We start from the raw sequence: 27,113 nt of genomic DNA, 5'->3' as shown, positions 1-27,113 counted from the left end.
ATAATTAAAAATATGATACATTACAAATACATCTGTACACAAAATATTAACATAAATAAAATTAAATAATTATGTAAAACAAATTTTAACAAATTAAATTAACTTAATATTTTTTTAATCATATACTACATTAGCTAAAACAATACAAACTAACAGAGGGAATAAAAAAACTATTCCAACTCCCAAAAAAACAACAGTAAGGAAAATGTTGGATAGCGTTGGGGTAAAAATCACTATTCACACTCCAAAGCGTGCAACAGTAGTGAAAGTGTTGGATAGCGTAGGGGTAAAAATTACTATTCCAACTCCAGAGAGTGCAACAATAGGGAAAGTGTTGGATAGGGTAAGGGTAAAAATTACTATTCCCACTCCAGAGAGTGAACAGTAGGGAAAGTGTTGGTTAGCGTAGGGGTAAACATTACTATTCCCACTCCAGAGAGTGCAACAGTAGGGAAAGTGTTGGATAGTGTTGGGGTAAAAATTACTATTCCAACTCCAGAGAGTGCAACAGAAGGGAAAGTGTTGGATAGCGTAGGGGTAAAAATTACTATTCCCACTCCAGAGAGTGCAACAGTAGGGAAAGTGTAGGATAGTGTAGGGGTAAAAATTACTATTTCCACTCCAGAGAGTGCAACAGTAAGGAAAGTGTTGGATAGAGTAGAAGTTAAAAATAACATACTTATAAATAAATGAATATTTTAAAATATTTAATAAATTAATTATTAAATAAATCTAAACTATTTACAAATACCAATACATAATTATTAAAAACATAATTACCAATAAATAATTAAGTAACAATACATTTATAATGAATACCAATTAATAATAATTAATGACCAATTAATAAACATTGAACAATAAAATATTTTCATAACAAAAGCATATTAATTATTAAAACGTAATTGCCAATTACCTAATATTGAACAATTAGGTAATTGGCAATTACGTTTTAATAATTAATATTTATTGATATTTTTAATTAATATATTAATAAGTAATTATTAAATGGCAATTAATGTTCATTAATATTTTCATTTAGCAAATTATTTAATATTGAACAATTAAATAATTTGCTAAACCAAAAATATTAATGATCAAACATGAATTGCCATTTAATAATTACTTATTCATATATTAATTAAAAATATCAATAAATATTATTTAGTAATATTTAATTACCAATTAATGATTAAACAACAATACATTAATTTTCATAACCAAAAAATTATACTTTTAAATAATTACCAACTAATAATTATTATCCAATAAATTATCAATACCCAACTATAAATTTAATAATTTCGTAATTACATATCAATTACTTTACACACTATTCCCCTATAAGCGCACAACAAACTCCAATAATAAAATAAAACACTTAACATAATTATCAATTAGTCAATTAATTACAATTAATTACCAATTAATAAAAATTAATTACCAATTAATAATTAATTAACAATAATATAATTAGCAATACCAATTAATGAAAATAAATGATTACTTCATTACATTTAAATTACTTCCCACCCCTATAAACCCAGAACCCGCTTCAGAACTTACACACAAACATTAATTAAAATTAATGTATAATTCCTAAAAATTAATAATTAATTTAGTATAATTAAATTACTTCCCACCCTATTCCCCTTTAAACCCACAACCCGCTACGGTATTCAAATACATAATTAACTTAAAATAGCATTTAAAAAAAAGAACACATACATATTAAATACATAATAATATACATAACATCATATAGAAATCGATATTAGGAACATCGATATTGCATCGATATTAAAAAAATCGATAATACTAACCTTCAAAATTCTGTCCCTTCGATATTAAAAAAATCAATATTAATTACCTTCTATATTCTGTCCCTTCGATATTATTACATCGATATTATTGTAGGTCGGCAGCAAAATAAATGTAATGTATTACTGGATTATCATGACACCCTGAACGGCAACCTGATTCCTCACCCATATGGCTTAGGATAGGATTAGAGGTATAGAGCTCCTTATTGTGGTCATACACTGTAACTTTAACAATGATGCTCTGATCAAATAGGTTGATTTGTTTACAGCCCAAAAGCTTCCTGTAAAGTAGTTCCATGTAAAGGGCATTAGAGGGTGGTGCGAGAGAACATCCAGGACGTCCCTCCGAGGGTGGCAGGGAGCATCTCTCTCTCTGGTTACACCATTACATCATTGATGGTCATGAATTACTATAGCAGTCCTATGTTCAGCTCTTCCTAAAAGCTCTGATGTTGTAGAGTATTATATCACAAATGCTGGTCCTCTGAGAGTGGTCATCAGTGTTTAGTCATTTGCTGTGAATCAATATAGCCTCTACAGCCAACATGTGTTCCGTGGTTGTAAACATTGAACCCAAAGTCCTTTCCAATTATTTCTTTAGTAGTTTACATACTCTCTTAGAGTTATTCTCCATTTCTAAAGAGGATACTTTCCATTTACCACCTGTCGTCCTCTAAACAGTGCGTTTAAGTCTTTATGCGGACATGAACTTGTAATGTAGCCGCGCCGCACGCAGGCCTTAGACAACTTGTCATAAAGAGTCAAATATTCCAAATCCTTTGCTCATGCCTGGTTCTTCTCCCAAAATTTTATAGAGGGTCTCCCATCTAAAGCTCTTCACTCCAACAGCTCACCCCATTCTGGGATGAATTCATCCAGTAATTGGTTGGAGCCTCACAAAAGCTGATCCTTTAACAGTTTTTTAATTGCAAAAGGGGTGGTCACAGTTCTTTGTTCTTCTTCTGCAGCTGTGTTCTCATTTCCTAGATGACTGCAACCCTACATGCACTCCTCTAGTACCCCTTCTGCCCGTACCTCCTCCTGCAGGGCACTCTTCTAGTACCCCTTCTACCCATACCTCCTCCTCCCAGATGGCAATCTTCTAGTGCCCCTTCTGCTCATGCTTCCTCCTCCATGGCACTCTACTTATCCCTCTTCTACTCGTACCTCCTCCTGCAGGGCACTTTACTAGTTCCCATTTTGCTTGTACCTCCTCTTTCTGTAGGCCACTTTTATGGTACCTCTTCTGCCTGTACCTCCTCTGCAGGGCACTCTTCTAGTACCCTTTCAGCTCTTAACTACTAATTCAGGGCACTCTTCTAGTAATACTTCTGTTCGTACCTCCTTCTTCTGAAGAACACTATGCTAGCATCCCTTCTGTTTATATTTCCTCCTGCAGGCCACTCATCTATCTATCAATCAAGGAGGATTTATATAGCGCTCCTGATGGTATTCAGGCACTGGGGGGAGGATGATGCTGCTGCTGAGCCGTGTTAGTTGAAGAGCCAGGTCTCAAGGTCCTTCTTGAACTCCTTCAGGGAGGGGGAGGTGCAGAGGTGGAGGGGGAGGCTGTTCCAGGACTTGACCTCCAGGTGTGAGAAGGCACGGTCACCGCTCCTGCTTCTGTGGATGTGGGGGAGTGGGCCAGGAAGAGGGATGAAGAGCGAAGTATGCGCGTAGGTTGTTGGAAGTTTACCCTGTGGTTGAGGTAGTCTGGACCCTTTGTTGGGATTGCTTTGTAGGCGTGGGTGAGCAGTTTGAACTGGCACTGTTTCTTGACAGGGAGCCAGTGTGGGGCTTTGAGGTGGGTGTGGGATGTGGGTGTGCCTCTGAATGTCACGGATGAGCCTAACTGCTGCGTTTTGGATGGTCTGGAGTCTGTTTAGTAGTTGTGCAGTGATTCCCACGTAGAGCGAGTTGCCGTAGTCCAGGCGGGTGGTGATAAAGGCCTGGGTGACGGTGCATCTGATGTCGAAGGTGAGCCATTTGAAGATTTTTCTGAGCAAGCGCAGGGTGAGAAAGCAGGAGGATGAGACAGCTTTTATCTGCTTCCTCATCAAGAGCTTGCAGTCGAATATTATTCTGAGATTTCTTGCGTTGGTGTGGGTTGGAGGCTGAGCTCTGTTGGCCACCAGGAGTTGTCCCACAGGGAGTTGCTAGTTCCAAAGATGAGTATTTTTTGTCTGTGTTGAGTGTGAGGCATCTACTGTGCATCCAGCTTGTAACACTGGTCATGCACCTGTGGAAATTAGATTTGGCGTTGGTCAGGTCTGGGGATAGTGACAGGATGAGCTTAGTGTCGTCAGCATAGGAGATTATGTTCATGCCGTGTGATCTGACCAGGGTGGCCAGGGGTGCCATGTAAGTGTTGAGGGTAGGGATAGAGAGGATCGTTGTGGGATGCTGCAGATGATGTTTTTTGATCCCGAAGTGAAAGGTGTGAGGCGGACACTTTGGGTACATCCGTAGAGGAAGGAGTAGACCCATTTGAGTGCTTTCCCTTGGATTCCCATTAGGTGGCAACTGTGCAGGTGGGTGTGGTGGAACACGGCATTGAATGCTGAGGAGGGTAAGGGCAGCGGTCTTTCCCCTGTCAAGTAGGGTCTTGATGTCATTAGTGGCCGCAATCAGGGCCGTCTCGTGCTGCGGTTTGTGCGAAAAACGGATTGGGACGTGGCTAGAAGATTGTTCTTCTCCAGGTGGGCAGTGAGATAGAGGTTTAATCCTTTCTATAGAACTTTGGCTGGAAAAGGCAGTAAAGAGATGAGGCAGTAGTTTTTTAAGTCTTTGGAGTCTAATGGGGGTTTTTTTGAGGATTGGTTTGATTTCTGCATGTTTCCATCCTTCAGGGAATGAGGCAGATGTGATGAAAGCGTTGATGATTGTGGTAGGGGTTGGTGGCCCGATTCACAGAACTATCTTAAGACAAAATCCTAAACTTACTACCATTTGGGTATACACTTAGTCATTTTGGTATTCACAGAAGGCACTTACTCATTTCGGTATTCACAGAAGTTAGGAGTTCTAACTTTAGGACTCCTATATGCCTTCTGTGCATACTGAAAGTCTTAAAGTTAGGATTTTTCTCAGTTTAGGAGTCCTTAAGTTAACTTTACTACTCCTAAACTGAGAAAAATCCTAACTTTAAGACTTTTGGTATTCACAGAAGGCATTTAGGAGTCCTAAAGTTAGGAGTCCTAACTTCTGTGAATACCGAAATGAGTAAGTGCCTTCTGAGAATACCAAAATGAGTAAGTGCCTTCTGCGAATACCAAAATGGAAGTAAGTTTAGGATTTTGTCTTAAGTTAGTTCTGTGAATCAGGCACTGGGATCTTTGGGGGCTCCTGAGTGGATGGGGCCCATGATGGCGGCAGTGGCATCTACAGAGAGATGTTCCCTACTGTTTAGTAAGCCTTTTTGGGGTTCGGATTGCTGAGTGGTCTGTTGAACTCTGTTGTTGGGGGTTGAAGTTCTCGTGAATGGTGGTGATTTTGGTGTAGAAATCGTCGAGGGCGTTGCAGAATTCCTGTGAGGGGGTGACTGTTTTTTCAGTGGCAAGGGGTTGTAGAACTCCTTGATGATGCAGACTAGTTCCTTGCTATAGTTTGAGCTGGGGTCCAGGCGAAGGGCCAGGGCATTTGTTTTGGCTGTTTGGAGCTGGAGATGGTACCTGTTGACTGCTAGTTTGAAGTTATGGCAGCTCTAGTCCTTCTTCTGCTCCTGGGCACACTTCAGTACATCTTCTGCTCAGTGAATTTGCCTCTTCCACCAAGGACGATCCAGGTTCTTCAGCTCTGTTAAGACCCAAGTCCCTTGCACTGCTCCTTACTCCCCAGTCAAAAATGCTGATGACAGGTTAAAGTCTTTGTCACTCGATCTTGGCAGGAAGAGAGAGTAGAGCTGGGTGTACCGTGACGGAGGAATCCGAGGCAAAGTCTCAGAAGAGAGCCCTTTCCACTCAGCTGCTACACAGAACTGCATTAACTCTTCTGTAGATGAAGAATGCAGGAAGTGGGCAGCAAATGTCCTTCAGAGCATCATCGGTCTCCCTCATTCCTATCATTTCACAGACGTCTGGTATGGAAATCATTCATGATTTGTAATAGTACGTGAAATTTGGCATGTGTTTAGTCATGTGACAAAGATTAGAATATTACAGACAATGCAGTGATATCACAGACTGTGTATTGTGACCTCATTCAGAAAAATGTAGACTGCACTAGTTAATGTGATCACATTCAGAATATCACAGATTCTGTCATGTGATGTTGTACTTTGGGTTTAGACAGCGCATGCACTGTCTGGAAGACATGCTGTATTGAGTATGCGCAAAAACAAAAGTTGATGGACAGAATGCAGAACAATGTCATACATTCACCCCAGTACAGAGATCTGGGCCTAAATCCATCATTTGTTTGCTCACCATGCCATTCCAGTTTGAACCCAGCTATATGCAAATCAGTCTTGGCCCTGTGCCTCATGGGAACAGTCCAGCCCGAACTGCCAAGCCAGGTCCTCCCTGGATTGGCAACAAGCATCCTAGGACCGGTTTCGAGCTTTCACCCCTCTTCAGCCAGGATAGCTTGATTCCAGTGGCATGGAGAGCACAGGACTCACGTCTGAGCATACCTGTCCCACTCGGGGTGACAAATGCAAAAACAACAGTTGATGAACAGAATGCAGAACAATGTCATACATTCACCCCAGTACAGAGATCTGGGCCTAAAACCATCGTTTTTTTGCTTACCATGCCATTCCAGTTTGAACCCAGCCATATGCAAATCAGTCTTGACCCTGTGCCTCATGGGAACAGTCCAGCCCGAACTGCAAAGCCAAGTCCTCCCTGGAATGGAAACAAGCATCCTAGGACCGGTTTCTGGGTTTCACCCCTCTTCAGCCAGGATAGCTTGATTCCTGTGGCATGGAGAGCACGGGACTCACGTCTGAGCATACCCGTCCCACTCTGGGTGACAAATGCAAATGAGTATGTCGGCATTCATTCCGCCATTTGCTGCTGATTGGTTAAGGAGAGCGTCACTCGCAAAAGCTTGCTTCTCAATTGTGTTTTTGCCTTCTATTTCTCACCTTCTTGGGTCTTGCTCCTCCCCTGGAGTATTGGGTATCCTTCCTATGTAAGCTTTTTCTCCTTGAGTTTGTGCATTCTTTTTTTTGGTAGCCTGCATGTTTGCAACGGGCAGGTTTGTTGGTTCATGTGCGGCCGCGCGGCACAGCACCTGCTTCATGGCCACGAGACCATACAATGTAGTTGAGTAAACTTTTCAATGCGTTTTGCAATCTGACCTTGTGGCTTTTAACACAAATGTTTGTATATTTCTCGTCACCTTTCGGCATGGGGCGTTTCAGCAGGCCGTGCCTCTTTATTTATGCACAGCCGGAGTGGAGGACTTGCAGCTTGGTGCTCCTCAAGAGGGGCTTTTGAGTTTGGGCACAAGCCACATGTTCAGTTACAGTGGAACTTCAACTGTTGCCTTGCCAAATAAATGATGTCATTGGAGCTGCACTACGCATCGATGGGCCAGCATGGTAGGTGCAGACGCCAACTCAACTAGTACGGCGGAGACTGGCAGAATACAAATCGCAAGCACTCCGGGCCGCCATGTTGGAGACCTTTGGCACCTTGAATTGCGCATCTGTAAGAGCATAGTATCCCAGTGCGACAGCTATGTTACAGGGGGACCCAGTGTCGATTTATGTGGGACACCGTTGCTGAACTTAGCTCCTAATGCTTCAAATCACCTCCCACTTAGTGAAGTCTTCCTCCCTATCTGCTTATGTAGGGGGATTCTTCTCTGTGCCGTCCCCAACCACTACCTCCCGCCACTCGCTTTTTGTTTATTTGTGATTCCCCCCGCCCATTTGTATAATGGGCCCACCCTCCGAGCACAAACGCAACATTTTAATCTGGGGGACGGAAAAAGAATTATGTCCATCTCTATGAAAAAGTCCTCACCTCTGAAGTTGGATCGCTCCCGCCCCCTACTTCTGATGTGTGGCTGGTAAATGTGCAGCCAGGCTGCCATGAACCGTAATCCCCTTCCCCTTTCCCCAGGGTGGCTAGTCTGCCAGGCTGGGAATAATGACTATAAAACCCGCTTGTTCCGCTTGTGCAGTAGTGGGTGTGCGCTCGCGCAGGGTTTCACAGAAGTGGCCATAGAATGCTTGTGTCTGTGGCTGCCACAAGTTGCCTCCTCTGCCACCTCATTCCTCGCGTTGCTGCGCCTCTACCTTGCCCCACCAGTCAGATTGGCCTTTTCTTTCTGGTGACGCAGTCATCTGTGTCCAAACCGCTTGAAACTCCGTAGCGGTAAGTGCACGGCACAAGTCGGGGGTACACGCAGGTGCACAGCGTTCACCCACTATTTTCACAGGGTGGACGCCGTCCCCCCTGCCAAGAACTTGGGCTTCACAGAAATATGCTGAACTTGTCCCGGTGTAATTCATCAGACAACAGTACACACATTCAGCAGTGCCTGTACGTTGTCTACTTTATATTCCCAGCGGCAACGTGCAGGTAGCGAGGGAGATTTTTTCACCTCTAGCTGGGCCGAAGTTAAGGGGCCATCAGGTCTCAGTTTGTTTGAATATCCTGAATGGAGGTGGCCAGGGAACCTCACACTTAAATGTGAATGCCACATAAGGGAAACAAAGGCACACAGCTTGTTATCTCTTCACAGGTACTTAGGAGAGGCTTGCTTTAGCCTTTGTTCAGTTCTTGTATATAAGAGATGCATGCACTGTAACAATGTCAGGTGTGTTTGTCTGTCCCAGTAGTTACACAAATAACAATTTCAGTAGCTCTATTTTATTTATTTTATAGCGCTACACAACCCAATGCAGGGTGTCAGAGCTCTATACACATTATACATTGACAATAAATCATCTACATGTGTAAATCAATGTACAACACGAGTTACATGAGACAGGGTTACAAGGTGTAGGAGTCATTCGTAGCTCACTGTGCTATATTACAAGGATTCCAATTTATGAACAGCATGTAACAAAAGGATCTCATCTTTAAAAGCAGTAACCCACTTTACTATCTACATAAAATAAAAATCTGTCCTCTGCATGTTACGTGATGTGCTTTGCAGGGGACGCATTAACCTGCTATGCTACTTGATTTATATCTGAGACTACACAAAACACAGATCTGTCCAACAAACATGTTCACCTCCAGAGTGATCTCACCATTATTACTATTCAATTAGATTTACTGGTCACCTTTACAGCAGATGCCTCAACCCATAAAATATTTTAAAATGCAGACTTTGCAACCAATTAAGCAGAACATATCTACTGCCATGCTTCTCCTTGTTGCCAATTTCTTTGTGATAGGGTTTAAAGAAATAAATATATTAGTTGAGGCCCGGATTTTGCATTGGGGTTGCGCCACTTTTTTGGCACAACCCCAACGGCAAATCTCATCATGTGCTGAAATGTTCTCATTATATACCTGATAAACATGTCTGAGGTCTTAATATCTGATATCACATTCAGTGAGGTCGCTTCCTGTTATGTCACGTGCAATGTCACGCTTCGTGACATCATGTGCTGTGATGGCACGCGTCATGCTTTCACTTGCATACTGACTAACCTAGTTAGTCCCCCCCCCCTTCTTTTTCTAGGACTTATACCCTGGGTAAGTGATGAGTCTTACTGCTCCACTGCTAAAACCCCACACCTCCCGTGCTGACTGCATTCATTGTGAGCTCCAACACCTACTCTTAAGGACCTTGTCAGCAAACGGAGATCCTGCTCTCACTACCCACTGCGACAGAACCAGAAGAAGGCCATACGACGTGGGGCGCATGCATGTTTCCATATTTCTGGTAGGCATTCTCTGCCTACAGTGCTACGCTGAGCTCCCCACAGGCGCCCGCAGGTGCCCTTCCCCTGTCTTACAGTGTAAGAAGGAGCCTGGCCCTCTTAGGACCTTGTGGGGACTGCCATAGCAGTGTAGTAATTGCAGCGCATAGGAGACTTTTAGCCATGGCTCAGCTGTTTTTGGAAGCACACACTTGTGCTTGTGAGGGCATCCAGGAAGCGGGAGCGAGCAGGAGTGCTCCACAAGTGCAGTGCTTCCAAAAACAGCAGACTGCATATGCAAGGCGCGCGCTTGTTTCTCTAACACTTCATCAGAGAGCATATGTCTAGTTCTCTCCTGCATGTGATGCTTCCATCCCTAAAATACTCACCCATGCGCATGCTCAGTGTTGCTCTCCCTTCATGTGCTGCTCTCATGTTCGCTTCTCACGCTAACCTTGTGCTTCATGCTACTCTATCCCTCATGTGCTGCTCTGTCTTATCTGACTTTGCCTCCCTCCCTACCCATGCACTTTCTTGCTCTCTACATACATACTGGTTCAATTTACAAAGCAAGTATTTCCACATACAATAATCAATATCGCTTATGTAGCTAAACCTTCTGCTACTGAAAGATAATTATCTTAAATTACCTAAAGTTATGATTTTCAAATTCACAGCTCCAAAAAAGTCCTGATAAATCCTGCAAATATAGTTCTGTCCTGTTTAGCTCATATGATCCTGATTACAATTACCAGAATGCAGAGAAAAAATCCTGACTGGCTAAAAGCATTTACAATGCAATAGGTCTCGCATTTGCGAGAGTTTGAGCTATTGCCATTGTAAATGACAATGCCTTTTATGTATGTGTTAAGAAAACCTGCAAAGTACAAAGTGTGTGTTTACGCACCGCTTGCAGGTTTTCAAAACACATAAATAAAAGGCATTGTCATTTACAATGGCAATAGCTCAAACTCTCGCAAATGCGAGACCTATTGCATTGCAAATGCTTGTGTTCTTTTTTTTTTTTACCACGGCGCCTGGTGCGGGCTCGCCAGTTCCAGGGTCTTGAGCCTTCTACTGTCCATATATGTCCGAAGTTGACATATTACTGCTGCTAGGAGATGTGCAGACCTCGGTTAAAAATGCCCCAACAGCATGTATTTGCATTTTGAGCTCTGCCGTTTTCAGAAACAACTCCTCAAATTTTCTAAAACAGGGTTTTAGGGGGCGTGGCCAAGATGGCGGGGTGAGCGGACGCTTCCTCCCGTAGCTCCTCCGGCCCGGCTCAGCCCGAGCCCTGATCGTCGCGCTTCTCTCCCCCCGCAGCTGCACTGCGGGCGGGAGAACTGTGCCGGAATTCCTGGGGCACACTTTGATGCCACTTTGACTTTCGTGGCCCCGGGGGAAGTCCCCGAAAAGTTTATCCGAAGATCGCTCCGAGGAGCGGAGCCTGGGTCGTCCCGAGGAGAAGAGCTTGGAGGCGGAGCATACGGCGGCGCTGTCCGCTCGCCTCGGCTAGGCCGAGTGCTGAACAGCTGAAAGCCGGAGATCCCGGGGGAGCGGAATCGGCGGACTTCGCGGAGTGCCGGAGCTGCCTGACCAGTGCCCTGGTGGCGAACACCGCTGATGGGCGACGGACCTCACCCCTGCGCCGGCGACCCTCCCCCGGCCTTGGACTTCGAGGGGTGACGCCTTGCGAACTCCGCGCCCGGAGACGCTGGATGGCGGAGTTCGAGCTGTGCCCGTGCCGGGCGAATTAACTAGTGGCGAGGGGGGCCGCCGGTTTCGCCCCTTCCGGACCCGTTGCTGTTTGGGGGTCGCCCATGGACTTGCCGGCCCGGGCTACCTCCTTGGGTCCCACCCTCCCGCCATCTTGTCTTTGTGTAGCTGTGCCCGGTGGCCCTCGCCCGCACCCTGCTTCTACGAGAGCCCCGATTTGTCCTGGCACCGACTCATCTACTGCCCTCCCTGGGAATACGTGCCTGGAAGCCTCCACTTTGGACGTTGCTGCCTGCCCTGCTGGCCCGGGGGTCGTCTTGCCCAGGACCGGGCCGCCATTTTGTCGCCTGTGACGCACTACCCTTGTCCCCACCGAGGGCCTCACATTTGGTGCCCGCGAGCGGTGGCGCTCGCCTACAGCGACTGACCCTAGGCTTCACCGGGGGCCGAGATGGCTGGGAGACGTGGCGCGGCACGAGGAGATCGCACCTTGCCGGAAATGCTCGGCAGGTCCCAGCAACTACGCGACAGGACACAGCCGTCCCCGGGGGGCTCCCGGACATCGACGGACGCAGCCGTGAGCGAGCCACCAGTCACGAGGTCCTTCATGGAGGACTTATTCAGCTCCCTCAAGGAGGAATTTCAAACTCTTAAGGCCGAGGTGGCTGGAGAGGTCCGGGAGGTGCGCAGGGAGGTCGAGGGCCTGGGCGAGCGGGTCGATGCTGTGGAAACGACGGCCCAACGTCGCGATGAAGAGATAACTCATCTCCAGCAGGACGTCCTCCGCCTCCGGGAGCAGTGTGTTGAGCTCCAGGCCCATTCGGAAGACCTCGAGAACAGGTCCAGGCGGAACAACATTCGGGTGCGAGGTGTTCCATCCGCGGATGAGGGTGGGGACCTGGTGGCCTATCTGCAGGACTTATTCCGCGACATTTTGGAGGAAGGAGCGGACTTCCCGATCCGCATTGATAGAGCGCATAGGGTGGGCCGCCAGCGCCAGTCATCGGCTCCCCCGCCTGATATCCTAGCTTTCCTGCCGGATTTCCCCCTGAAGGAGCGCATCATGACGGAGGCCCGCAGGAAGCAGCCGCTGACCTTTCGTGACAGACCTGTGGCACTCTATCAGGACCTGTCCGCCATCACTCTGCAGAAGCGCAGGTCTTTCCGCATCGCGACGGACTTTCTACGAGAGCATGAGACACCCTATTCCTGGGGCCACCCCTTCCGTCTTATCTTTCGATGGAATGGGGTGCTGCATCAGCTGCGCTCTCTGCAAGATGTCTGTGGAGTATTGGGCCTTACTGCTACAGAGGAGGAGGGGGCTACACCTGCATGGCGGCGCCCCGAGTGGCGGGGCCGGTGGAGGTCGAGGAGGCGCCCATCGTCAGCACCGGCGAGTCGTCCGGACTCGCCCACCATCAGGGCAGAAATGGCGGAGGCCCTGAGGAGTGCGGCCAGGAACTTGCCTGAAGCTGCTGGTGTGGCCCTGACGGCCTAACTTTTCTCCGGGGGGAGAGGTTCTTAGCTTTAACGGTGCTGAGCTGGGGCTGGGGGGGTGGGGGGGGGGGGTGGCTGGACGTCCACTTGACTTTTTTCTACAGACTCGCCCATTTGGGCTAGACTGAGACTATGGGGTGTTGTTTCCTGTTTTTTCTTACTTTGGTTGGTTACCATGGGTTGGCTCTGGGGGGGTTTAACTGTTGGTTTGGTGTGGGGGGGGTCCCGTCCGAAGTGGTCCGAACATGTGCGATGTTGCCTCTGGCCTTCCCTGCGCCCCTGCCCCGCGCGCCCCCTCCGCTGATCCCTTGCCCACTGCATAGCGCGTTGTTTCCCTGGAGGCGATGCCGCCCCTGAAGGTAGTGACCCTTAATGTTAAGGGCCTGAATAACCCCGTGAAACGTAGGGCGATCCTTTCCCTGTTGGAGGGGTCGCAGGCGGATATTTGCCTCCTGCAGGAGACCCATTTGCTTTCCAAAGATTGCCATATGTTGCGCTCTGCCAAGTTCCCCACGCAATTCTTTTCCTCTGCTACGACTAAGACCGCTGGGGTGGCCATTCTTTTAGCCAGCTCCTTCAGGGGGGAGGTGTTACATAAACATGCTGAGCAGAAAGGGAGGCTTCTGGTGTATCGCATGCGGTTGGGAGGTGTTACCTTTACGGTTGGTTCGGCGTATAGCCCGAATGACCACCAGGATCGTTTCCTGGAATCAGTGTTGGTGGACGTTACTGCCTCGCCCGATCGCCATATCATCTTGGGGGGAGACCTGAATATGGTCTTCGACTCCACCCTGGATAGGTCTGCCCAACGCTTTCCGCAGACAGGGGAGCTTTCTAGGGCGGTGCAGGACCAGCTTGCGGAAATGGACCTGCATGACCTCTGGCGCGTCCTGCACCCCACCGATAGGGACTACTCCTACTTCTCCCACGCGCACCGCACGTATTCGCGGTTGGACTACCTCTTGGTGAGTGGACCGCTTTGCTCGGCCGCCACGGCAGTGGACATCGGGGTTTTGTCCCTGTCCGACCACGCACCGGTTTCCGGAATCTTTGCTTGGCCGGCGGCCCCCCCCTCTAGGGGGATGTGGCGGCTCCGGGACACGCTTCTCCATAAGAAATCGGTCGTGAAGCGAGTGGAGGAGGTCATCCAGGACTACCTGACCCACAATAACAACTCTGCCACGTCCCTGGCGACGCAGTGGGCGGCTTTGAAAGCGGTCGTCAGAGGGGAGTTTATCTCCATTTCCTCGGCGGAAAACAGGGAACGCCAACGCAAGAGGGAGGAACTGACAGCGCAGGTTCGGGAGCTCGAGCAGGTTCACCGCCGGACGGGGGCTCCTCGTATCTGGAAGCAGCTGAAGGCGGCTCGGAAACTCCTCTCTGCGTTGGATCTGGATCGGGCGGAGTATGCTGCGCTGCGCCTGAAGCATGCCTTTTACACCGGCGGAGACAGGTGCGGTAAACTCCTGGCCCATAGGCTCAGGGCTGCGCAGCAGCGCAATGTGGTGAAGGAGCTGGTGGGAGTGAACGGGATCCCGGTTTCCGGTGACGCGGAGGTGGCAGATACCTTTCGTTCCTTTTACGAGGAACTGTACGCGGCGGAGCCTTCCCCACCGGGAGAGGCTGAGGCCTATTTGGAGTCCGTGACCCTTCCGGCCCTGGACCCCTCCCAGGCGGCCCACCTGGAGAGGGACATTCACGTGGAGGAGGTCATCTCCGCGATTGCACGGCTAAAACACGGCAAAGCCCCGGGCCCGGATGGTTATACGGCCTTGTTTTACAAGACCTTCTGTCCCACTGTCGCGCCTCTACTGGCTCGCTTGTTCAACTCCTTCTCCGAGCCGGGAGCTATCCCACCGGACCTTCTCTCAGCGACGGTGTCGGTTATCCCCAAGCCGGGGAAGGACCGGACCCTGTGCGGCTCGTACCGGCCCATCTCGCTCCTAAATGTGGACCTCAAGCTTTACACCGGAATCTTGGCGGCCAGATTGGGTTTACACTTACCAGGTCTGGTGGAGGCAGACCAGGCCGGTTTTGTACCCGGTAGGCAGACGGTCGACAACACAAAGAGGGTGACGCACGTGCTGGAAAAGGCCTCACGCATTCCGGGGGAGCGGATGCTGCTATCAATCGACGCGGAGAAGGCCTTTGATAGGGTTCATTGGCCATATCTCGAGCTGGTCCTTGGGAAACTGGGGATCGGCGAGAAGTTCCGCACTATGGTCTTTAACTGCTATAGAAGACCATCTGCGTCAGTGCGTGTCAATGGACACAGCTCCAATTGCTTTGCCATTGAGCGCGGCACGAGACAGGGTTGCCCCCTCTCGCCGCTCCTCTTTGCCCTCTATATGGAGCCGTTTGCACAGAGGATTCGAGATAACCCGGACGCTGTTGGGGTGAAGATGGGGCAATACACGCACACTGTCAGCTTATACGCGGACGATGTCTTGCTGACCCTGGACGACCCCAAGCGGTCGCTCCCTGCCTGCGTCCAGGAACTGGACGCTTTTGCCCGTGTGGCGGGTTTTAAAATGAACATGACTAAGTCGGCTGCACTGGATGTGTCGCTCTCTGCTGACACCAGGCAGGACCTTCAAAGTCTCTATCCTCTGCAGTGGTCCTCCTCCACGGTGCCTTACCTAGGCATTTTGCTTGCTCCTTCCCTGCCTGCCATGGTTGCAGCTAACTACTCCTCTCTGGGCAAAAAGATCAAAGAGGAACTCGGCCGATGGAACAAGGGCCTACTCTCGTGGTTGGGCCGTATCGCGGCGGTGAAGATGACGATACTGCCTCAGATCCTGTATCTCTTCCGCGCTCTGCCCCTCCAGCCCCCCGTGGGTTGGATACGGCAGGCGCAGGCGGACATATCTCGCTTTGTGTGGCAGGGCCGTAAGCCTCGGATGAAGCGGGTCCTCTCCATGCTGGCCCCGGAGGCGGGGGGTCTCGGAGTCCCGGACCTCCGGAGATACTTTCAGGCGGCGCAGCTTCGGTATCTGGTGGAGTGGAGCCGGTGGGAATCGGATAAACACTGGCTCTTTCAGGACCAGGCAGTCGCAGGCCGTACCCTCCAGGAGGTCCCGTTCCTGCGGCGCGCTCACCGCCCGCCTAATCTCTACGCCTCTTTTATCACCCGAGTCCCGCTGAGAGTGTGGGACGTGGTGTGCGAGCTGCGTGAGCTCACGACCTTTCCATCGCCGTTCACTCCCATCGCTGATAATCCGGACTTTGCCCCGGGTTTGGAGCCGGGAGCTTTTTCCCACTGGGTGAGTGCGGGCTGCAGGGCGCTTTTTCAGATCTACGGGCCGGAGGGCGTGCTCCCCTTCCAGCAGCTCCGACAGGAGTTTGGCCTGACGGAGGGGGACAGGCTGCGTTACATGCAGGTCCGCCACTGGGCTCTTCAACCCCCAGTGCGTGACGTCGCTGCCCGTTCAATCACGCCCTACGAGCGATGGTTGGTAACCCGGACCTCGGACGCCAAGCTCATCACTGATTTGTATAAATTTCTCCAACCCCCGCCGTTTCATTACCATAACCCAGGGAGGGAGCGCTGGCACAGGGAACTGGGTAGGACCCTGAGTCACAAGGAGTGGGACAGGATTGCGTATCGGGCGAGGCACTCTGCGTACCATACTGGGCTGACGGAAACCTTCACTAAAGTGTCCACCTATTGGTACTATACCCCGGAGCGGCTCTATGAGATGCGCAAAATAGGCGATAAAGGTTGCTGGCGCGGCTGCGGACAGGAGGGCACCCTCACGCACGTTCTCTGGGAGTGCCCGGTGCTGTCGGCCTATTGGAAGGAGGTCTTAGATGAGGTGGATAGGCATTTTGAGATAGAGCTTCCGCGCTTCCCCGCGTATGTCTTGCTAGGCCTCCCCAATGATTTGATGTACCCGCTGAAATCCCGCAGGGGCAGGCAGATTGCGATTGCGCTAGGTTCAGCTGTTCAGAACATACTGATACTCTGGCGCACCCCTACTGCCCCCTCTATCACTGGCTGGCTGCATAGACTCTGGCAGGTACTGGGCATGGAGAAGATGTCGCTAACGGTGGCTGGGAATGTCGACCAGTTCGAGGAGCTCTGGCACCCCTTTTTGGCATTGCTGTCCACGGAATTCCACGAGCTCACGTGTCCACGGTATTTGCGCCTCCTTAGGCTGACGCCGCCGGCAGCTGCGGCGGAGTGAATGTGCGGATTGGGGGCCGGGGGTTGGGGGCGGGGGGAGGGGTCATATGCTCCTATTGCTGCCTTTCGGACGGGGATGTTGGGGTATTGTTTTCTTTCTTTTCCTCCTTTGCTCTCCTTTCTTCTTCCTTTCTGGGGTCGGGGGGTTGGTGGTACGGTATGCTTCTCCTTTACTGTGTTGCGGGGTGCTATTCGGGTGTGGCCTGGCTTAGGGAGTGGGGGTCAACAGGGGGGTCGTTCACAATGCCTTATTGCCTTTTGTATTTGCCTAGTTACCCTCTGGGGCTTCCTGCCTCCCTGCTTTTCTTCTGACTCGCTGCAACGTTCCGCTTCTTGTATTGTATGTATGCTTGACCTCCTGCTCCCCTCCCCGTGTTTTTGTGCCTTAATAAAATACTTTAAACCTAAAACAGGGTTTTAATGCATATGCGAATAATATAATATTGCACGTCCCTCATTGCTCAGCCGAGTTACTGCCCTTGCGCCTGGGCTCACACAATGTCTATCCTTCAAAAATAATCTGTTCGTGTCTAACTCCTAGGCTTCGTAGTCCCCCAAATCTAATCCTCAAAAGTTTGTCAGGCTGCCTCAGGACTGTCTTACCCACTCCTGTACCTTTCTTATCAGCACCCTCTGTTCTACTCTAATCAGTGTCTCCTGTTTCTGGTAACCACTCAACTCCCCCTGTCCCTGTTTGCCCAGCCTCTTCATGTCACTTCCCTGCAAACCCCTCCCTGTCACTTCTACCCATTCTCCATGCACAGCCTCCGTCACTCTCTTCCCAAACCACTTATTTTTCCTCTTTGTCAAACCACATCCTTGTACCACTCCCGTTCTACGCTTTCCATCCAGGCAGTCCCTATAGCCCCTCTCTCTCCATTCCCTTCACACCTTTCTCTTTACAGCCACCTTAGAACACTGTCTTCTCCCCTTCTGTCTCTTTTGTTAATCCGCTCCACTGCAAACAAAAAAAACATAAGTAAAAAACATTGTAATTTACAATGCCAATAGTTCTAACTTTCACAAATGTGAGACTAAGTGCATTGCAAATGCTTGTTTTTTAGACTATCAGTCAGTGTCAAGTGAGCTCATTCATATTACCCACGGCTCTGTCGTGTGACCAAGGACGTAGATTCACCAAAATGCTTTGGGTAGCGGAAGTGACATCACACTCTTTGACCTTAATGACATCACAGGAAGTGATATCATATGAACTTTGACGCTAAATGTCCCAAGGAAGTTATCACATGACCTTAACCCTGAAGACATTACAATAGTTGACATCACTGCATTTCTGTAGTAACTGCAGGCTAGTAATAGACTGCACAGACACATGGGCGTTTTAGAAACCAACTGTATTAGGGTTGAGACCTGATCTTTGAAAGTGGTGGAATGTAATACTTGCCCTGAATTGGGGTGAGCCAGACCTCAACTCGTGGGCTCGGGGTGGAGGGAGATTGTCCCACCAAGAAATACTTTAAAGAAAATTTGAGCTATTAAAAAGCCCAATTTTCACATAAATGTGTTAAAAAGTCAGCAGTACTGAAAAGACACTCATTTATATTCAAGTACTTTCAAGGTGTGTCAAGCCAATGACCCCTGACCCTCCGCGTTCTCGGAGCTCCTTCCTGGCATGGCGCCGATGCCAATCCCTGCTCCCTGACCATGACTCCTGCTGATCCTCTGGGCTTGCTGGTGGCCTTGCCCCTCCAGTGCGAGATCGGAAGGGACGAGGTATTCTGGTGCATGTAAGGTCCCGGAGCACTGCTTTGGTGACATCTCGTGCTTGTTGCAGTGGCGTAACACAGACCCCCGCAGCTCCCGCGGTGTGGGGGTGCCCTGAGCTGCAGGGGGCCCCAACTTTCTGCCAAGCCCATTCTGCCTGAACCCGACCGCTCCCCCTGGTTTATAGTTGACGAGAGGGAGGCACTCCTGCCTCTCCCGACCTGTGAGTCGGCTTGTGCACTGTGAGCGACCTCTGTGTGGGAGGCTGCCCTCAATCATCTAGGGAGCATATTTATATACTCTTGACTTGCTATGGACCTACCATCACTTTTGTTTTTGTTTATTTGTGTTTTTCAACCCCATGTCCGATGGGTCGATGCTGCTGCTTTGACCCAGGAGTGGACTTACAAGTCTTTTGCTGCAATCCTATGTATTTGCATTTGGTTTTTATCACCTAAGCTCTCCCCCTCTCCACTACTCTCTTTTGCTGGCTTTGCCTACACTTTCAAAGATGGCTCCCAATTCTATCCTTTAACACTCTCCCTTCCTAATGTACGTAAGCAGCGAAATAGGACTACCCACCACCAGACTAAAACTAAAAGATGACATCTCACACCTTACCTAGAAGTAGCCATTTCTTTTGTTTTCACATTGGCAGCCATCTTGTAGCGGACCCCTCCTTATTTATTTTTCAACCTCCTTTACTTCTTCTCATCTCTCCACTTCAACTCTTATCGTGGAACCACCCTATATCAATAGATTGAACCACATACTGTTCCCAGCAGGACACAATTTGTTCCATATCAAATACCTTCCAAATCTAACCAAACATGCTACTGAAACTTTCAAAAATAAAATTCTTACATTGAATACAAAAACAGTTATAGTAGACCCCTACTTTTGCATCAGTAAGAGCACTATACTTAATGAACAAAGTTAATCAATGTTGTTCTACGGAACACTGTGAATCTCCTACTGATTGAAGCCCCGCCACTTGGCTCCTCCATGTCACCTGGAGAATGCCCTAGTAGCTATCTCCTCAAACCTAAAAACAATACTTCCTGGTCCATCTTCCACATATTTGATGAAAATGACATCTCTAAACTACTGACTTCTATAAAATACTTTAACCACTTCAATTACCCTCTTCCGTCCAAACTCCTCCATGAAACTTTACCCCTTCTGCTCCCCTTATAGACCAGGAATATTAACGCCTCTCTTACACAAGGCTCCATGGCAGACTTCCTAAAAAGTGGCCAAGTCATCCGTATCTTAAAAAAGTCCGAGTTTGACTTTTCTGATCCCAATAACTACCACCCAACCTCCAGGTTCTAAACCCTAGCCAAGCACTTGGAAAAATTTGTTCATCAGCAACTCTGCATCATATTGCCCAATTCCAACACCAATATGGTTTCAGACTGGGTCACAGTACTGTAACTGCCATGGTCCACATTGTCGACAACGCTTTACGTTTACTCTATCAAAACGAGTCCATGCTTACTAATCCTACTTGACCTATCAGTGGCGTTTGACATGGTCACACCTGAGATTCTCGTGAACCTCTTAGAACACAGGATGGGTATCTCTGGCTCCATATTAAAATGGTTTTCTTCATTCCTGCAAAACAGACCTCAGAGTCAACATGAACCACACCCTATCCAACCAGATGCCAGTTTCTATTGGCGAACTCCAAGGTTCTACGCTTCCCCCCTCTCTGTTCAACTTCTACAAGGAACCCCTGACTGAAATCCTCAAACTCTAACATATCCTAACATATGTATGCTGACAATACACAGCTTTACATGCAAATTGCATCACCTTATATGTTCGAATCCGCAAAATCCCTAGGAATTATACTGGACAGCAACCTCTCCATGCAGAACCACGTCAGTGCCTCCACTAGAGAGGCCAATCACCAACTTGACTCATTAAGAAAGCTTAAACCCTTCCTGCCCACTGGTGATCTCAAAATAGCGGTCAACAAATATGATTAATGGAATGCTACCCCTGTGGGCCTACTGAAAACTCTAAGAACTACCCTGAATGCGGCTTCTCGTCTCATCACAGGCACACAAAAAAGGAATGATATCACCTGTGTCCTACAAACTTTGAAATGACTACTGTTTGAGGCCAGGATTTGTCTAATGCATGGTGCACAAAGCCATTCACCACAACACTCCTTGCTAACGGGCCCAGGAACTGGTTCTATTGGGTGGGAATAGATCTTCTCGTAGCACAAGCACCCTACTGCTGAAGCCCCAAAAATTTAACAAAAGAAAAACCTACAAGCCAACCTTTTCCGGAAATGCCCCAAAAATGTGGGACTTTCTTCCTTCGGAGATCAGGACCAACCCTTCCAGAAGTCTCTTAAATTTTTTTTTAAAAAGCGATGCTTTCATCTGATTCAATGAATTGTACCACCTTGAATCCAGTTGTTCCCGACAATTACTTTAGTTGTTTTCCCTTGTATGACATTCTAACGTTTACCTTTATGCCACTGCTAATTATGTTGCAGCCGATCTTCCGATCATCATCACTTAGGGGTACACTGCTTCACAAACTCATGCTACCTGGAATAGTCTTGCTCATTGATATCACCCTGTGACTCTTTGCGTCATTTTATGTACATTCCATGCTATTCCCCATTGTACAGCGCTTTGCTACCATCCTATGATTCCATGTTTTACCCTGTGTACTTTCTCTGTTATTTTCCATTGTACAGCGCTCTGATAACAGAAATGTTCTTGGATGCGCTTTATAAACTACATAAATAAAATTACATTAAATTTGCTACGGATGCCCCTTAGGTAAAAAAACACCTCCATTGTGCCAGGGCCAGCATTTTGCCAGGGGTGCCATGATATGCAATGCATGCCACATATTACCTACAATATTCCAGTATCAGAATTTTGCAATTAATGCCATCACATACCTTAGGTTACCCTCATGTTAAATTACATCTACTACATTAGGGCTAGAATGTTTTCATGGGGGGGAGAATTCACAAGTTAAGGAATCTGCGACTAGACTGTGTCTCTATCAGAGAACAGGTTACCGAAGGTAAGTAACTTGTTCTTTACTTGCAACATCTGCCACTTAAGTTCACATTCTAGATCTTGGTGCTCCATTTTTTTATTACACTAATAGTGAATAACTATTATTCACTATTAGTGTAATAGGTTTTTGGCAGAAAACGAAGCTGGAACACAGCTTCTGTAAGGGCGCGCTGCCTCTGTCTTCTTGGCACTGATTTTGGTACCTCTGAAGTAATGTGTCGCACAAGCAGTGTCTGCGCCACAAGGGGCAATCCAGGAGTCCTAGCTCCAACCCCTGGCAATCCCTAAATGATGTCCATGCATGTGACCCTGTAGAGAACATCATACAATGTGTCAAGTGAACCCATTCCACATATCAGAATGTGCTGTGTTTTGTGACTCCATTCAGAATGACACTGTGCTGTGTCATTCCCATTCAGAATATCAGTTTCTGCTATGTCATATGTGGTTCTAAGTGTTTCACTCCTAAAAATACTGCCATATCTTTAACATGTTCTGTGGAAATTGATTTTTCTGTGTTGGTTTCTCTCTTTTGCAGGATGTCGGAAGCACCCTGAGCAGGTAAGGCTGGTTTATTATCCTCTTCTCAGTGTGTAAGGACCAGACCTGGCTACTGCAGTGTGTAAATGCCACTACTGAGCTCACACGAAGTGTTAGGAAACTCCCAGATCATCATAAAATCACTTTGCATCCTCACAGAACCCCTTAAGTCCATAGAAATACCTTTGATTCCCCTGAAAAGTTAAGTCCTTGGAAACTCCTTTGCGTCATCAGGAAATTGTCTTACATTTTCAGAAAACCCTGAGAGGCATCAGAACACTCCTCCGAGTCCTGTAATAATTGCTACAGAAATGAGCTATTGTCCTCACAAAACATATTTGTATCTTTAAATCTTACCTGAAGCCCTAAAAATGTACATTGAACACACAGAAAACACAAGCACGTTCTGGAAAAGTCCTCATTCAAAGTTTCCTTACTGCGTTGCCAGTCTTCAAAACGTCCCTTCAGTGCTTCCAAACATCATTGAAATTTAATGAAAGCCATATTCGGGCTTCACGTTTTAGTAAATTCCGTCCGAGGAAGAGGTCTTAAACCTCATTGTGATCCTCAGATTTGCTCCTTGTCCCAAGAAATCTCTCTCCTTTCTCCAATGACCTCCCTCCAGTCCGTAGCATCCTCTCGAGTCTTTAGAAGCCTCATTTCAACCCTCAAACCTCTGCCCAGGTCACTGGTCACTCATTCCGGGCACCAAATCCTTCTTCAAGTCTTCAGAGGCTTCCTTGCGTGTCTTCTTAAATCTCATTCCAATCTGTTTTTTAAGGACTTTATTTATCATTTTTTGGTAACGATACCGATTCAAACAATAAACATCACTGGCTCAGCGTCATGGGTAACATGTCGTCTATCATTGAAAACATGGGGTAAGCTTCAAGGTCATCAAATCATTGTCATTTTTCATTTATGAAATACGTTAAAGAGACATTTCTTTAGAACTATTGCATCATGGTCACGCTGTTGGCCAGGGTGTCTGTCCACACATGTCTCCGTTCCTGTGGGCCATGGGGGAAGGGGCTGACTCCAGCCCTCTCAGCTACCTTCCCACACCTGCAGAGACTGCCCCCCACATCTTGATTTCCTGTGAAGGGTCTGCATTCCCGAGGGCTCCTCATATCAATCCTTAAACCTGTAAATAAGTTTCCAAACCTTCACCAAGAGGTGACACAAACATATGTGCTGCTTGATTACTGGCTGGTCTTGCTAACTCATTATTAACAGAGCTCAATGAAACATCATACTTCTCAATGATGTACTCTGTTGTGTAGCTAACAAAACAATCTCCACAAAGCCTGTATAGATACACGCCTTCTGGATCACTTAACGAAATAAATAAAGATGGTGGTGAACCACATAGAATAGTTACACCTAGTTTCAACACAGATTCAAGAACTGATGATTAAGGCTTCAGTCATTTTTATGAGGAATGTGTGGAGGAGCAGGGGTGTGGGAACTCAAAGACTGCCTGGCTGTTTGGTGCAGAGTAAGTCAGATCCATCAGCGTGCGTGGAAAAAACTGTTTCCTGCTGGTCAACATTTATATGTGGACGAGATTTAAAATTTGGAATGCCCGTGTCCCCTAGAGATTTGAGGAGTGAAGCGAGATTCCTGAGCACAAGTGTAACTGCCTGGCCCACTTTTCTCCTGTGGATCGCAACAGCTTTGGGATGCTGCTGTACGCCTGTACTAGTTGCAACCAGGGAGTGGATTTGGCGGGCAGATGGCGCAACACTTCTGAGCAGCACGTGGCTTGTGCAGAGCTCTAGAGAGAAGTCCAGCAGATGAGATGTTGTTGTGTTGCATCAAGTAGCACTAAAATGAAAGGGTCAAACTCACACGCGAAGAACTAATTTTGGAGGAATAAGCAGTTTTTATTTTATTGATGATGTCACCCCTAGACCTCATTCCAGCATCACCATAGCTCCTGAAAAAGGGCGATCCTCCATGGAGTCAGTGAATCAGGGATTTGGAACTTGCTCATCGGATGACACTCCTTGACTAACATCAGATTGTTCACACACAGATCAAGGTGTCTGGCGTTGTGTCTTCAACAGGCTTTCTTTTTGCCTTTGATTCATCTGACCATGTTGGCATCATCATCTGCTGGGGTTGGTGTCCACCTTGGATGATGGGGAATGATGTCTCCCACCGTTCTCTCCACATGCAGTGGGCTTTGAGCTTGTTTCATGATGGTGTGAGGAATTAGCAAGTAAACCCTCAAGATTGAGTTGATTCCTCGATCAATGTTCTTATTTTCTGCCGGTGCAATTTGTGTTACTTTTGCGAGAGTCTGCATAAAGCTTTCAGCCTATTTGTCTGGGCTTCAAGGAGTCACTTATATATTTTTCATGTGAAACTTTTTCAGGAAATCGGCTGTTTCTTGTCCCCGAGATGATGGCCCATTGTCTGTTCTCAATTCACTAGAGCTGATGAGGACTGCCAATTATTTTCCAAGGTTTGGTATTCATTTCTATGCTGATGTCTCTCTCTTTTGGAATTTTGCATATTTTGAGTAATTGTTCAGTCTCATCAGTGTGTGCCACCCCTTCAGGGAAAATCCCAAAATCACCCCTAACTCAGACCCATGGAGCATTCAGGATGTCTTTAGTGAAAATGGGCAGCGAGGGCTCCGGCCAGCTCGATGTTTGGCTGTGTGAGCATTCTTTCACTGTGTTTTCCACAAGGTCATGTAAATGCAGGTACAATATTTCGTTGTAGTCTTTTTTTATTTTCACAATCCCATGATGGCCATGTGGGCCAGTTGCACTCTTGCATCGCCCATGCAGGAATCCCATGATGGCCCACGTGGGCCAGTTGTGCTCTTGCATCGCCAATGCAGGATCACAGTTTGAATGCCTTGAAGGAGGAAGCCTTCTGATGAGGAGATCAGGTCATTCATGACATATAATAATGTTAGTTTGTGGCGTGTGGTCTTGAGGTTATTAGTCAATTTATTTTATTTGCTTGGATGGATAGCTGGAGGTAATTTATAGTATTCATGGCAGTCACAATGTCTTCCTGGGACATTGGGGGAGGCATGATCATTCGATCTCCATCATGACCTTCCCGTCCGTATCAAAATCACAATTCTCTTCTTCGCTGGTTGCCAGCCTGGGTGTCTAGACTGCTAATCTAAAGGATTGATTTGTGCTTGGGCAGGTTGATTTTCTACCAGGATATTGCAAGGGGGATGTGCAGACTTCTGTTCTTGTTTGCGGTCGATGGTGATGGAGCAGAAAGTTGGTGGTTACCTATGACACAATCATCAAAGGCAGTTTACTTACTCACTGCTACTTACCTGGGCCCTTATTCTATCAATTTAGTTTCACCCCTGATGATTTTCCCCAGGTTTACCCTTTTGTTCCTGCTCTGATTTAGTTTATTTCTCCACTCTTCCAGAATCAGTTACTTTCTTACCTGATCCCTTCATGAAACAAACCAATCTCCTTGAAATCACTGATGAACCTTTATGCTAGTTAATCTAGGTGTTCACGATCATTAATGACTTTTGATCTTCTATTAACAAATAACCACAGTACTCTAATAACCACAGACTCAGTAGGAAATTTAAATCTTTATCTAAATGTTCTTAAAATGTGAACACTTCAAAATACAGTGAATCCTTTAAATCACTCAAGGAGAAAACAATCATAAAAATATGGCAGAAATAGAAGATTGCAAATCAGATTATTTTGAGTGGATAGAGAAAAGGACAAAAGTACATAGACATAAGATCATTTGCACAATCAATATATTTACCTAAGTGGGGTACTGGAAACCCAATCCCTTAGCCAAGGGACTGGAGGGGGCCTCCCGAGACAAGATTCAGGGGGAAAAGGACTCGGGATAGGATCAGGACAGGACAGCTGGGCCTCTTCTATTCTTCCGACGACCTGCGCCGCTCCCTCTCTCCAGCTATCTCCCTCCTCAAGGATTCTTCCGCAAATGTTCTTCTAATCAGCATCAGCAATTTAGAGTTCCCTTCAATAGAGTCTGCATTCAAAGAGTCTCCGTGCGTGGATTCAGCGTCTGTGACATCTGGTATCTCTCGCTCTAATTCTATAACTAAAACTACCCTAGTTATACCTTGCGTTACCTCATAACCCTCCCTCTAATGTCACATTTTGGTGAAGGCATGGATTCTGAGTGGACCAATTAGGGGTGTCGAGATCATTCCACTACTGACTCGACAGTTTTTCAATGGCATATTGTTTGGGGCTCCACCCGTTAGTTTATTATTCAGAGTTCTAGTTTTCATATGAACTAGTTGTACACATTTGCAACAATGTATCTGTTAATATTATAGAAGTCTTAAAAGGAGCTTTTAATGTGCTGTTCTCAGGATATCCAGCCTTGACTGCTTGGCTGTAGTACAGCTGCAAGTTCACTAGGTCGCGGGGCGCTTCTATTGCGCATGTGCGTGATGTAGGCACCGGTGCTCAGGCGGCTCCACTCCACAGGCCCAAATACGTACTAATAATAAACAGCAGAAAAGAAAGACATTAGAACTTCGAAATTAGTTTCTCAGTGTTTACCACCCACCTCTACTCTACCCCTCTATTAAGCAGAGGTGTACAGCAAGAAAAGCAACATTTAAAAATACAGCAAGCAGGTACTATTTCTAGTTTAAAGCATAAGTTACACGGGTTAAGTATCAGCAGCATGCGTTTAGGCATTGACAAGCTTCTATCTTTCCCAATATGTAATGAATGCAGGTTAAATTC

General features: G+C 47.2%; 1 protein-coding gene across 1 annotated transcript in view; it reads left to right on the top strand.

Annotated features, from left to right (window-relative positions):
- The window catches only part of LOC147668286 (E3 ubiquitin-protein ligase TRIM39-like), a 183,137-nt gene that overhangs the window by 98,397 nt on the left and 57,627 nt on the right, over positions 1-27,113 (top strand). Inside the window, exon 4 of the mRNA XM_086948640.1 lies at positions 22,373-22,395. Coding sequence (XP_086804766.1) covers positions 22,373-22,395 — 23 coding nt within the window. The remainder of the gene's footprint in view (positions 1-22,372; positions 22,396-27,113) is intronic.

The sequence above is a fragment of the Lissotriton vulgaris genome, unplaced genomic scaffold, assembly GCF_964263255.1.
Source record: "Lissotriton vulgaris unplaced genomic scaffold, aLisVul1.2 SCAFFOLD_328, whole genome shotgun sequence".
Lineage (NCBI taxonomy): Eukaryota > Metazoa > Chordata > Amphibia > Caudata > Salamandridae > Lissotriton > Lissotriton vulgaris.
The sequence above is the reverse complement of the archived record's forward strand: the minus strand, read 5'-3'. Positions and strand labels throughout refer to the sequence as shown.